Source organism: Vicugna pacos, chromosome 26 (assembly GCF_048564905.1).
Source record: "Vicugna pacos chromosome 26, VicPac4, whole genome shotgun sequence".
Classification (NCBI taxonomy): Eukaryota; Metazoa; Chordata; class Mammalia; order Artiodactyla; family Camelidae; genus Vicugna; species Vicugna pacos.
The window spans coordinates 19,387,051-19,401,554 of NC_133012.1; the positions used below are offsets into that span (position 1 = coordinate 19,387,051).

Below are 14,504 nucleotides of genomic sequence, written 5' to 3' on the forward strand. Positions count from 1 at the left end.
ATCTTTTATGTAATGAAGAGTGAGTCAAAATCATAATTCAGTTCCTTCTTACCTATTTGTGACATTAAGAAATTATCTTTGGGGTTTGGTTTACTGATCTGAAGAATGAAGTTTAATTATTATTTAAAAAGTAATTGTTTTTACATGACTGAGACACTTGGGAATTCACCAATGTCAGTTGTCATAGCTCTCTGACAACTGAATAGCTGATGATGGCGCCTCTACTATACAGAACAGAGAAAATATATCCGGAAATGTGGATTCCTTTATGGATTCCCCGAAGGCGATGAGATCTAAACTATGATCTTGTGCAACTCCTTGATTTTAGAGATAAGGAGGCTGAAGAGCACATCCCAGGTTATACAGTTAGTCACTGCCAACCCTAGAAAGACACAAATGTGCCTGCATAAATATCTACGTTCCTTATTCCTCTATTGACCAAATACTTTTAAAATTAATTAATTCAGTTACGGTACCTGGTCATCTTTCCTCAAAAGTGGTTCCTAGTTAATCCACATTCACATGAAGCTGATTCCTACCGAAGGTGATTTCAGAAAAGTTTTAAAACTCACCATTATAATAGATATGCAACTTCTCTGCTAATAAAAGCTGTGATAAACCCTGGCCAGAGTATGTGAACAGTATAGGAAACTGGTGATTCAGGGGGGGAAAGTGGGGGCATGGATCCTTTTAAGGGATACAAAGGAAGAGAAAAGACACATTGAGAAAGGTCAGTAAAAACAAGGATGTTACTGGCCAACACACCCAGGAATACAAGTTCTTAAGACATAGAGGCCTGTGTAATTAAGGGAGCCACGTACTTCTGGCAATGGCCCAGTTTTCATAATCGTCAAAGGAGTGGTTCATTTAAATGATTTATAAGTTGAATTAAGGGAATTAAACTAGTAAAATCATAATGACGATAACAGAAAGGTGTCATAGGGGTTTTATAAGTAGATTGTTTTATATTAATGAATAATCTGATCTTTACAGTTGTATTCACACTTTAATGTAAGGGAGCAATGAACTCAGACCAACCAGTCTTACCAAGCACTGGATGCCAAGATGTAAAAGTGAAACTTTTACTCAACTCAAAAATATTAGAATGGCTTAAATATGTGGAAATAGGAATGCCATTTTTAGAGCACAAGGAAATATATTTTACAAAACATTTTCTCTTAAGACATAAACAAATAATATTTTCTTACTTATAACTCTGTTGTGCACTGCAAAGGATGCTATGATTGTTTCTGTGAGAACAGTAGCTGTCTTGGTATGTGATTTGAAATACGGCATTTTACATTTTTTTAAGTTACATTTTTAAATATAGTATCTTTGAGTAACTAACACCAGGCATTTTCAATATCATGCAGCTTGAATGCATGATCTTTGGCCTGAAATTTTACTCCTGGAAATGTGTTCTAAGGAGTAGTTCAAAAAAAGAAAGTAGCTCTTCATATAAAAATGTTTATAGCATTGTTATTTAGATAGTGAAAAAGGCTAGATCGATCTTAACTTCAAAACCAAAAAAGAAAGAGATATGCAGAATAAAGATTATACCAGATAGCACAGAGAAATATACACACGACTTTGTGGTAGTTCACAGCGAAAAAAAACTGACAATGAATATATGTATGTTCATGTATAACTGAAAAATTGTGCTCTACACTGGAATTTGACACACTGTAAAATGACTGTAACTCAAGAAAAAAAATTTTAAAAAAAAAGCAAGCACCAGCTGTGAACCAGGAAACAGGTCCTCACCAGACACTGCATCTGCTGGTGCCACAATCTTTATTTAGAAAATAATTTATTAAGAGGAAAAAAAAAAGAAAGTGATATGGTTAAGACAACCAAAAAAGATACATACACACATATGAGAGAATATTATTCTGCAGTGATTGAAAATGAAAAAGAAAATTTAGAAAAGGAGACTGGAAACAATTACAAAATATTAATAGCAGTTGATATATACAAATCTTATTTCTGCATAAAAGCCATATATATAAGCTGTATATGACATATAGCTTACATATATGATTGGATAAGAACTAGAAGAAATGTAACAGAATATACACTTATATTTATATTTACCTCTTCATCTGTTTAAATTGATTTTAATAATATGTTGAATTGAATGACCTTAAAAATGGCTAGAAAAGGGTTTGTTCTTAATCATTCTTAATATAGTATATTTTACATTTTAATAATAGATACATTATTAGTTATTTTATATTGATTTATAGGGTATTATACTCTTAAGTCACACATGTCCAATCATTTTTATCCACTCTTTAATCTTACACTTAGGTATTCCATGCACAGACTGTTGAGTGAAATGTCTAAGAATACTATTTGCAAACATTTCCAATTACCATTAATTGAACACTTAAAAGTTTTAGCAGTAAGCACCTGGTCTTCTATGCTAGATAGACAGCTTGAATGGGAAGGGAGTGGATAAAGAAGGTGGGGAGGGAGCAGATTATAGACCCGTAGACTGAAAGGAACCCCAGAGTCCCCCCCATCCCCATTCTTGGACCAGTGGGGTTTCCATAGACATTTTGCAGGGGGAATTCCTAGCCTGTCAGCAAGCCATTCATAACTCTGGGATCCAAGAATTGGCCCTGAAGTCTAAAGACACAGATCTAATAATGCAATTGTCATCAAGAAGTCACTTTTATAAATGCCATGCAATTTGCCATGCAAACTCCAGTTTATCTCATTTTACCATGTAGCCATCGTTTAGAAGAAAATGCTTTTGAAGTGTGTTGTGAATGAACTATAACGCTTTCTTTTCCCCTCTGAAAGGTAACATTTAGGTAGTCGGTATAAACTACATTGAGTTAACATATGCAAGAAACGTGTTAACTTTCATTCATTGCAATATTTATGTGGATATATGGGACGCGAAGGCTTGTCATTTCCAATATTATAAGTATCTATTACAGATACTGATCTTGATGCTTAGTTTAAAAAGAAAGAAAACTCTTTTGAGAGTTCAGTGCACTGGGAATTTCTACCAATATTTCTCTTCTAAGGTAAAATGTTACATGTTACCTGGATACTGTTTGTTACATTCTATTTCAAAAATTCTCTGTTTTCTCTTTTTAAAAATGCATGTATTTTCTCCACACTGAGAACAGAGAGTGTTAATTCAAATGTAGCATGGGATGTCTGCCTCTTGACATGTTTATCTGTACTGTATGTGAAAATGTTGTCTGTGAAGGAAGAGTATATCAGAATGAATGTGAATACTTTGCTGTTAGACTAAATGTGGTTTATTTTCTGCTTGTTTGAGAAAACACTGAAGACTAAGGTTGTATGAAGGTGTCCAGACTTCCCAGTCTAGTGGTTTGGTGTCTCTGTTCTTGCCATGTTCCTGGCCTTTGAAAAATCAATGGGACTAAAACCTGACTCTTCCTTAAAGCTTGAGCAGACTAGATTGCAGACGTGTTCAAAACATTTGAACCTTGGTTATTTCGATTTAATTTAAAAGCTCCTTTCAAAACATTCTAATTATTAATCCTGCAGAAACCCTTTATTTGGTCTTTTTCTTCCTCTTGGTTTTTTACAACAGGAAATATTAAATGTCAAGAAAAGTACCATGCCATTATCCAAATTATCTTTTAATTAGTACCAGTTTAAGCATTGATTACATTAAAAAATCATTTCATTTCAGCCACAGCATCCTGTGTTTACTCATGAAAACATTCAAGGTGGGGGGGAACCGTAAGTATGCTTCTTATCTTCTAAATTCTAGACTAACCTTGACCCACAAAATGGACCACTGATGTACCACAACAGAGGATGGTACAACTTTTAAAAGGGAAAGAGATCAGAGTAACTAACATGAGATGAGCGCTCCCAGATTAAGAGAAATTGCAATAGTCTCCATGTTTCATAACAGAGAACAGAAGCTACTTTGAAAAAAAGAATGATTTTGCAGAGAATTTATTTAATTCCCTTGATTTATGCACTAGAAAAGCCTTCCAGTGCTGCAGTGATTTCTAAGACTGATGAATCTGTCTCCCTTTCTGTTGTCACCACGTAGATACTAGTAACTACAGCCTTCAAGACACACAGAAAATGTCCTAACATTGTTTTCACACAATTTGAAGAGCAGGAGAATGTCAAAGTAGACCTAAAGTGATCAATTCGTGACATAATTCCAAAGTTACGTTCTCTTGGAAATGGCAGTATTAAAACATGCACTGTCCTTCAGTTATATGATGTTTACCACCCAGCGGACCCAGAAGGAGCCTTTTCATATTTTCTTTCAAAGTCCCTATCCTTTCTGATACTAAGTCAAGTCAACCTGAAGGTCACACATCGTCTTGAAGATTGTTTTTGTGTGTGTCTTTCTGCTCCATTTGACCCACGAGAGATGTTCAGAGGGCATCCGCTTCCTGCTGGCTACTGGCTATTCTGAGTCAGGAGCTAGACCCCTGGAAAGGCGCCTTCACAGGACTGCACCTCGCCAGGCTGACCTGAGTGCCTCCTGCCCACGCTGCGCAGCCCTGGAGCAGCCCAGACCAGCAGGGGTGAACTCAGCCCTCAGCACCGTCAACTCCCTCCTCCCCCCTCACAGATCTGGCACTCAGCTAAACGCATGCTCCGCAGAAATCACCTCTAACCTGCAACTGGCTCTCACTGAACTCAGCCAGGAAGGCCTTTTTTGTTAAGGAAAAGACTATGAAAAGAATAGGCTGGAGGTCGAAACCATTTAAAATTTCATTTAATTGGAAAAAATTGTCAACATAATTAAAAGGCTTGGTTTGTTTTCTTATTGACACACAAAAAAATTCCAAGCCTGTTTTGGTTTACAGCTTTATAAACACACTATATTAGCAGCTTGTAATGAATTTATGAACTAAGATGACTGTAACATTACACTGTTTCATGTCATATGGAGTTAATGCCCCCAGTCGTGTTTATGAGCTCACAGGTGGGAGAAGCCATATTTTCAATGACCTGCTTTGAACATTTCAAAACATTCCTTATTAAATTTCTATTTGACTACAACCCCAGTTAGGGAGATTATGGGGTGTCACTTAATCTTGGTCATTTAAGAAACAGGCTTTGAGTGAACATAGGAACATAATGTTGTAATGTCACTGTAATTCAGAATTCTAGTCAAATACATCATAGAAGAAGCTGCAAGTTAGGGAGAGAGTTTCAAGCTTGGCTGAGCATTTCCTATTTAAAAGACAAATTTCTTTTTGAGGCATCCTGACCCCACCACCATCATTCATCTCACCAACACATCTTTCAAAACAGCATTTTTAAATTGTAATTTGACTGCATTTCCTGTCGTGCAACACTGATTTTGAAAGCCCGCAGAGGCAGGAGGATTTCCGGAAGGTTTGTTTATGTTTCCATGAGACTCCCAATTTTTTTTTCCTTATGGTGGTCTAATTAAACCAGAATGGTAAGTACATTTTGACAAGCGCACTGGCTTTCATCAAACCAAAGTGAAGTAGGAGTTGGTGCCAAATTGGGTTTTTTTTTTTTTTTAGCTCTTGGGACCTTGAGATTCTTCAAGCAGCTGGGGTTTGTGGCCTTAAATAGGCCTGTCTCCGTTAAGTGGTTGGAGATGTGCCTGGGTGAAGGCTGAAGCCTGAAAAGCTCAGAGAATCAGTGTTGTCCTCCCGAAGTCAGAGATGTGATGTACACCCACTGAATTAGAGCCCAGGAATGCTCACCTCCCTCCAGGGTGGAACTGGAAAAGGAACGGTGGTGAAATTAACTTCCCCCAAGAATAGACAGAAGCTACCACCCCCTCCCCTGAGCATCCTCAAATCAAACAGCAGAATAATTTGACGGCTCCATCCAGGGCCAGCCCCATGCAAACATCCAAATTAAGTAATGTTGGTATTCAAGAACCCCCTGTCTTTTTTGACACTGCTCTGGGATTCAGGCTTCTGTTCTCTGCCTTCCCCACAATCAGAATCCTTTCTCCATGGAAGACCTCAAAAGCCCAAGTGGCTAAAAAGGTTTATTTGCCAGGAGGACAAAATATTAACAGGGGAAGAAATCTCTCCTGTTGGAATTTGAGGCTTTGCTATCAGCCAGGGGAAAGAATGTTTTCCGGGAGAGAGTGTTAGGCAGCTCTTTCTCCAACACACCCTCCCCCAATCCAGCTTCATCCAGGTCCCCCAGTCTGACAAAAGTTCAGGGACAGGGAGGGGGGCCAATATAGCCATGTCCCTGATTTATGACATGATGTTTGAGTTCCAGTGATGGAACAGGTTTGTTCTACCAAAGGATGGTTTTCTGACTGAATGAAGTCATCAGAGATAAATCATTCCTGTTCCGGAGCAGTATCCAATAGTCCAACCTTTTAAAGTTGGCTTAAAAAAAATCCAGAGTGCCCTGAAATGTGGTTCTTATTTTCTTACATTGGCAGAATTACATTAACTGTTATGAGGAGCAGCACAAACAAATTCACTAACTTAAAAAAAAAGATCCCCCCCACAATATTGGTAATAGTTCCGTAGTAGTATGACGTTTTCATATTAACTGCCTATCAAAGGCTTCCTGACCTCCTGCGTGCCGAGAATTTGTATCTTTCCAAAATGTCAGCCCATAGTAATAGGCATTAAAATGCATGCTACTTTCTTACTAAAAATTCAATGTCTGAGTTTCTTACTGATCAATGCCAGACAGAGAAAGGAAGGTGGTAGCATTCTATCAGTTATTCTGCTTTATAAAAAATTATTTCAAGAGAGAGATTTTACATTAAACACAATTTCTCCAGGACCCATTGTAAAAAGGAACATCTGTCCCTAATCCACTGTTTGAGATCACAACTTACACTGATTCAAACTATGAAACTAAACTGTTTTAAAGACTTCTTCCTGGGGGGTGGTGGAAAAATCTTCTCTTGTATAATAATAACCCCACACAGTGATTTAGAAGACATATCTGAGAGATTGTGTACATCTCAATTTAGAATCATTGGAAAACTCAATTTGCAAGCTGCAATTACTTGCTTCTGATTATGGCTTGCTAAATCTATAATTCCTTCTTGTTTTTATTTAACTGAATAATGCACATATTACTTCTTTTATATTCTGGACCGTTATTTAATATCTGAGTGATAGATATCTATGACTGGGCAATTAAAATACAGGTCTGATTTACGAATGTTAAAATGTTTTAATCCAATTCATGGATACTATAATCCTCCATAAATGTTTTTCACTGTGAGTTCTGAAATGCTGTTAGAGTGCGCTAATCCCCATGAAAGTCTAAATACTTCTACTTACTTTATATGCTTACCAAAGACTTATGCTACCCAATTAATATGTTAACAAGAATAGAAATGTTACAGGTAAAACAAATATTATACCATCTTCTATAGTTTCACAAAGGTGTAAATTTCTTTTTTTTTTTTTAACATACCCGTTTGTCCCGTTTAAGGTTTCAGGCTCTGTATAACTATACTCCCAGGAATGAAGATGAGCTGGAGCTCAGAGAAAGTGATGTCATTGATGTGATGGAAAAATGTGATGATGGCTGGTTTGTGGGTATGTGTACACTTCTTTTCAGACACATTTGGCCATTTTCTAATTTGCTTATGTTTGTTCCCTTGCATGGTTTGATGTGATAGTCAAGTGTTTTCTGATTTTATAAAGCCTTTGATCTTTCATACATCCATATCCATTATGGAATTCAAGGCCACTGCATTTTTAATATAGTTTAGTATTTACTGCTTTGGGTATGTGCAATTTTCCTCTAGTTTTATTTCCAATTTAATTGGGACATGAAAATTTCTTTAAATGGCACCAACCAGGAAAGACTAAGATTTAAGAACAACAGCAACAAAAATGTTCCCTAGATGAGAAATACAAATATTCTGTTCGGTGGAGAATGTCTGTCATCAGCAGTGAGGATCTAATTTGAAAAAACCAGATGAGATGAACAACTCACTCATCACCAGGTCTGCTGGAGGTGCCTCAAGAGTCCAAGGAGTCACCTTGACTTTAATTCATGGTCAAAGTAGAGAGAAGTTCCCTTCTGACCGCTTAAAAATCAATCCCATTCTTACTATCTTAAAAGACAACTAGAGGTTCTCTGAGAAAACTTTTGTAGGCAAGAGTGGCACACACCAGGTCCCAGAGGAAAGAGTGAAAAGGGAACAGAGGCACAGGAGGATGGAGGAGACAAAAGATGAGGGAATGAGGGCTTTCTGTAGACAGGCCAACAATGGGAAAATGTCAAAGAGCAAAGGCTGCCTTTGCAGCCTCTGTTTATTATTAATTTCCCATTTAGAAGAAGGGTAAAATGGCTGACCCACACAGGGATAAAGAAAATCAGTCATCAGACCAGGACTGTAAGTTCTAGAACATAAATGAGAAAGGGAACCATAAGAGACCCTGTTCACTCTATTTGAGCTGGAACTCCTAGGGGAGGATTTAGTGCACCAGCGCTTACAAAAAGTTTCGAAGGAATTATGTTATTTGAAACCAAAGGCGATCATGATGATGGCCATTCATGCATTTGGCTTTTCTCCTCATTAGTAATCATGCCCAATGACAGACAGAATCCACCACCTCCAAAGAGTGGTCTGTCTTTGTTTTTCTTTAGTGACGTGGCAAATTGTTCACATTTTGTATATTTCATTAAGGACCAGCAGTGCCATCTGTAAGCGAATGATCTTCTGTGAGATAATGTGACTAGATAGTGTCAGTGTCCCTGATAAAGCCTTAATGTTACACCTGTGCCAGGAGCCGTGACAGACCTCTTGCTCACCGAACCAAGCCTTGCTATTGTGCTCTTCAGGTCCCTCCTATCCCACTGCCAGCCTCGTCCTTATTAAGAAGATTGTACTTGAAGTTGTCACTTCCCAGATGCGTTTCCTTTTTTTTTTTTAATTTAATTATACTTATTTTTCTTTTCCATTTTTTGGCGGGGAGGTAATTAGGTTTTTTTTCAGAGAAGGTGCTGGGGACTGAACCCAGGACCCTGTGTATGCTAAGCATGCGCCCTACCACTTGAGCTATATCCTCCCCTCGCAGACGCATTTTCTATTCCGCTCCTCGCTCCCATCTGGCAGCCTTGGTGATGGAACCTTGTCATACTTAAGTGCCATTAGACTTAAAACCCACCTCCTCAGCAAGACTGTCTTGCCCCTCAGACTGAGAGGCTGAGCTTTTCTGTCTAGCCCGGTGTGATGGAAGCACACCACTGAAGCCTCAGAGGCAACGAAGGCATCGGGCAGGACAGATAAAACTGCCTCCTCTGTCTTCCTGTCTTTTTTTTTTTTAAGTGAATTTTCTCTCTTCTTTTACAAACTCTGCGGGCTTGCTCTCCTAGTGAGTTTTCAAGCCCACATACATGAACTGATAGTTCATCACTGCTACTCTCCTTTCATTTATCACTTCTATTTTCAGGAACCTCAAGAAGAACCAAATTCTTTGGTACTTTTCCCGGAAACTATGTCAAAAGGCTGTGAATCACTCTCCCTCGTTATTTATGCCGCATTTCAGCACCACATCTGCATAACCTTGCCTGAAAGATCCCTGCAGGCCTCCTGCTGTTATGCCTTCCAGTTCCCAATAGAAGTCACCCACCATCACCACCTCCACCAGCCACAGACCTGCCGCTGGCGAGCCTCGGGGAGACTGGCGGATTTGCTTCCGGGTGAAAGTGCATATTCCTGCTTTCTGCTCTAAACTCTGAAAAGTCACTATATGGCATTGGAAAGAAAATCATTACACTTAATAATGGTCGACTATTTAAGGCACAAAAGTGTCTGAAGGAGGCTCCCTGGTCCACTTGGGAAGAGATTCTCCCCTCAGAAAACCAGAAGATTGTTTATTACGACTTGCTGTGGTTTGCATTCTCCCCTTCTTAGCCTGGCAGAATACCTTCCTTTCACGAGTTTGCCTAGTGTCCTGGTTTACACATAAGACAACTGTACTTCAGCTATTGTTTGCCTGCACTTATATGTCGTAATATGCACAGTGATTACAAAATCTAAAGCAAGAGTAGGAAAGTTAATTCGAATGAGTGTGATTTTGTTGAACTGAATGTGAGTTTTAAATAGGAGTCTTTTCCTGCAGTTTTAGTTGTACTTTTTAGAAGTGCAAACAATAAGTGAATAAGAGCCTTTGGTAATAATCATGAGACTATAAGAGGTTTAGCTAGACTACAAAAAAAAAACTATTTGTGTTGTAAAGTTGCATTGCTATTTTATATTAAAATGTAATAATCAGCATCATGAACAATGAGCTCTTAGTGTTTTATTTATCTGATAAAATTTAAAGAGAAGCAGTGTTAGTGAGAGGTGCAAGGAATTAATCTAACGTAGACACCTGAAAGTATCTGTAAGCAATACTGATAGGTAAGATTTCACTGTGTGTACACATACCCATCTGAGATTGTATGAGAACAGACAATCCATATGATGTGCTGTACGTTTTATGGAAATGTAAAAGAATGCCACGCGTTATTTTATAGAAATAGAGTACTTCAGAAGCATCATGAGTATTAAGGCTGGTCTTAGCAAGGATTATGATCAATACAATTATTTTTACTATGATAATTATTTTTTCTTCTATGGAACTCAGAATCCTGGCTACATTTGAGGACAGGAATATGATGAGCCTGATTTTCCTGGTGTGTGTGAAATATTTCCTCTGAATACAGTAGGCACTCTTTCAAGGCAATGTTAAATCATTCAGGTTATGTTTTCCGCCCTGAGGTGGAAACCTGCAAGATGATGCTGGCACCTGAAAGATTTAACGTGGTTAACAGTGCCTGAATTACACATACCCTGAGAACTAGCTTTGTATTTCTTATGACTTTGCATAAGAACTATTCATATTTGGACCTTGAGCACCTTATGGATAAAACTTTTTATGACATTTCTTCCGTGGACAGTGATTGATCTTTTCACAATGTACGTAGACTCTAGGATTTTGTACATACGTTTGCTCTTTTTTTGTACAGATTATTTAGTTGTTGAGAAAACGGGAATTTCCTAATTTGGTCTTTATCCTTCACTTCAACTAAGCTCAAACACTTTCAACAGATTATCCTTTACATCTCTCACAGATGATCATCACGTCTTGACAGTGTGATTCTATAAGATAGCACTTATGCAAAAGTTTATGAAAATAAAAGATCTTAGCAGCCAAACTGAAAGGTATATATATACTGAATACAGAGGAATTTCATTAGGAAAAAGGTAAAGAAACACCTTTGAGTAGCCTACCTTGATTACTGTCAAGTTCACAGCCAGCTTTATATTTTAAAGGCTTTGGGTTTGAAATTAGGTCAACTGCATGCAGCTTTGCTGAAAAATGAATAATTACCTTTGATGCCATGTATGAGAAAAGCCTTCAGTATCTGTTGCCTGTCATATTTAAGAAAAATTACTGTTTCTACTCTCTGTATCTGATTTTAAAAGGAAAAATATTCATACCTAGCTTTTAGGTAATTGACTTTGAATTCTTACAAGCAAAGGTCATTGTGTTTTTCTTGAATAGACATCTAATAAATTTTGCTTGGAAATATACTTCAGTTTTTCTTCTTGACATTTATCCTTACGTGAGTTGTGTGTTTTATCCCAATCTGTCAGATAAAGCTCAGAGAAAGTGTGTTTGCTCTGTGTTCTCTTGACGCACAAATGGAGAAGAAATGCACTTGCATCAGAGAAAAATATTTTTTAAACCCACCACCAAAACTCATTGGCTAAAAATTGTTTCTCCACTAAAAACAACACATTTAAAACTGTTTCTGCCTCAAAAGTAGCTATTTTCTTAAGGGAGAGTTAATTACAAGTTAATACAAAATCTGTGATGGAAACTGGATTCAGAATCTGGCATCTATCTACCAAGCTTGTACTCTTTCTTCTAAACCAGCCAAGCTTGGTGCTAAACACTTTTGATCAGACTGTGCACTTCAAGTTAAACAGCTACATCCACCTACCTCCTTCCCTCTCCACCATTCTCACAAATTCTGCCCACATGAATAGCCAGTCACTCATAACAGCATCTTGCTGTGAACAAGAGGACAATAAAGAGGGATATGTTCAGTCCAGCGCAACGGTGTTTCCCTGAGGAAAGCTAATCTTGCTTTCTAAAAGTACACAGTAACCAGTGAGGATATAATTTCAATTATCGACATGTCTTAACTGAGCATGAGTCTGCCCATGAGCTGTGATTCATTAAGGTCCTAGAGGCTGCTGCCTGTGAGTCACATCGGCAGCTGGTGGTGCTCTGGGAAATGCTTGGTATTGTTGAGCCATCTGGAGACAGGCAGGACCAGCATGCTCTAAGGACATGGTGTGCCTTCTGGACATCTTTTCTTATACAAAGCCCCAGGACACTCTAGCCATTCTCTGCTGGATGACACACTAAGTGACTGGGAACCTTAGCTCACTGCTAAATTCAGCCCCTCCGTGGCTCAGGAAAGTTCCATCTGAGCTCACGCACGTACATATATCTTGACCCAAAAAACTTTCAGTACAAGACAGAAATCTGCCTAGCAAATCTTCACCTGTTCCTTTGGGGTTTCTTGTTTCATCCTTTTCCTTAAAATACGGTGGATGACTCAGTTGTCTCAGTGTCTTCCAAAAATAAGTGCCATTTCAAACAAAACTCTTGTTCCCATTAACAACACCAGTGGATGAGTGTCAAAGCTTGCCCTGATAATACAGAAAGCTCGAGAATGATTTTTTAAGCATTTTTTTTCTTTTTTAATTACACAAGCAACAGACGTGTATTGTAGGAAAAATTAGAGAACATAAATGAGCAAAAAGGAGCAACATGGAATCACTTAGAGTCCCATTTAGGGTAAAGATTACAGGTAGGAACACATCCCTCCAGAGTGTTTTCCTGCACATGTGTATTAGAGTATGTGTGTGTGTGTGTGTGGGTGTGTGTGTGTAGCATGTGAACAAAAGTGGAATCATACTGAACATACTGTTTTACAATCTACACTTAACATTGGACTCTGAAATAAAGTGAATAAATCATGTTTCAAGTCCATTCAACATTACCAAGGTTAAAAAAAAAAGAGTAAGAAAAAGTCAGAGTCAATCACTAGGATTCATGAAAATGCAATTAATTCAAGGCCAAGAGGCAAGAACTACAGAATTACCGCTAGGCTAGGAAATCTGTTGCAATCTGAGGGATTGGTAGAGGAAGGAAGGAAAAGATAAAAAGAGAGAGAAGAAAATAATATGTATTATCTTCCTACCAGAAGCCATCACGTGCATTAGGAATTTCATAAAAGACCTTTTTAATCCAGAGTTAAAGAGCTGAAAGCCACAGTCCTTATGGTCTCTATATTCGGCCCTATGGCTGGCAAATCCAGATCCTTTGGCAGAAAGCAGTCCCTTCTTCCAAATTCTGGAGGTTGGAAGAGAATGCACAGGAGAAGGAGTAAAAGCATAGGTGAAGTTGAACAAGTGCTTCCAGACAAACATGAATCAGTGGGAAATCTCCCTGGGCAAAACAGGGCATCTACAAAACCATCTGAGCCTAATACTCAAGCCAACCCCGGGCAGAGAGGCTGGCCTCTCCCACGTGGAGTCAAAGGCTGGGCGTGGGAGGGCAGATGAGTTCAGTTATCAGTAACCTGATCGGAGGTCCCATGGATGGTAAGGAGAGACTTTACCTCCTCCCAGAAGACGTGCAGCCCATGGGGAGCTCGGGACAAGACCAGCCTGGGATCTGAGTAAGAACATCGACAATGCCACCTCCTCAGGCTTACGCTGGAGCACCCAGCTGTGCCCCTCTAACCATCCCCACCGCCTGCAGTATGAGTCACACCTACGTTCCTGGTGAATAAAAGGAGTGGAATATACTCATTTCCAGTCAACATCTTTAGTAACGGTGACCACGTTTAAAAATAAACCCAGGAGCTTAGTCCTTGTTGAGGGCTGAATTGTATCTCCCGAAATCCATGTGGAAGTCCTAATCCCAAGTATCTCAGAATGTGACTGTATTTGGAGATGGGGTCTTAAAGAGGTAATTAAGGTAAAACAAGATCAGACAGGTGGGTTTTAATCCAGTAGGACTCGTATCCTTAAATGGAGGGGAGATCAGCACACTAATTCAACATTTTGCTGAATCTTTAGAAGATAAGACTAAGCACTGAAGAAGAGCTATCTCCTTTTGACAAATTTGTTGAACTCATCCTGGGGGCTGAAGCTCTCTGTACAGGGTCTATTGAGAAGCTATTCAAAGAATTTTATGTCTCCACAGGCTCCAGGGATTTCTGGATTATTCTCATTAACCCTCCAAAATTCTGAGTTCCCAAGTTTTTCAACAGCTGCTTGCATGATGGCTATACCCTCAGTGAGAGACACAGCACATTTCTAAATTATAACTGCACAACTTAGAAAGGTTGAGCAGAGAAGGCAAAAAGGAAACAGCAAACAGATACCTGTATCTCTTCAAATGATGCCTCAGGCCCTCAGACTCTTGAAATTCCACCAGGCCAGACTATTTGACCTACTTTGTTTTGCCATGCGTTCTCAATCATCTTCC

General features: G+C 38.7%; 1 protein-coding gene across 7 annotated transcripts in view; it reads left to right on the forward strand.

Moving 5' to 3' along the window:
• SORBS2 (sorbin and SH3 domain containing 2) overlaps window positions 1-11,524 on the forward strand; it is a 185,471-nt gene extending 173,947 nt beyond the window's left edge. For all 7 annotated transcript variants that reach the window (XM_031691415.2, XM_072950441.1, XM_072950445.1 and 4 more), the window contains 3 exons: window positions 3,680-3,729; window positions 7,423-7,529; window positions 9,396-11,524. In XM_031691415.2, the coding sequence (XP_031547275.2) occupies window positions 3,680-3,729; window positions 7,423-7,529; window positions 9,396-9,457 (219 nt within the window). In that variant the 3' untranslated portion in view covers window positions 9,458-11,524. The remainder of the gene's footprint in view (window positions 1-3,679; window positions 3,730-7,422; window positions 7,530-9,395) is intronic.
• Window positions 11,525-14,504: the final 2,980 nt, after the last annotated feature.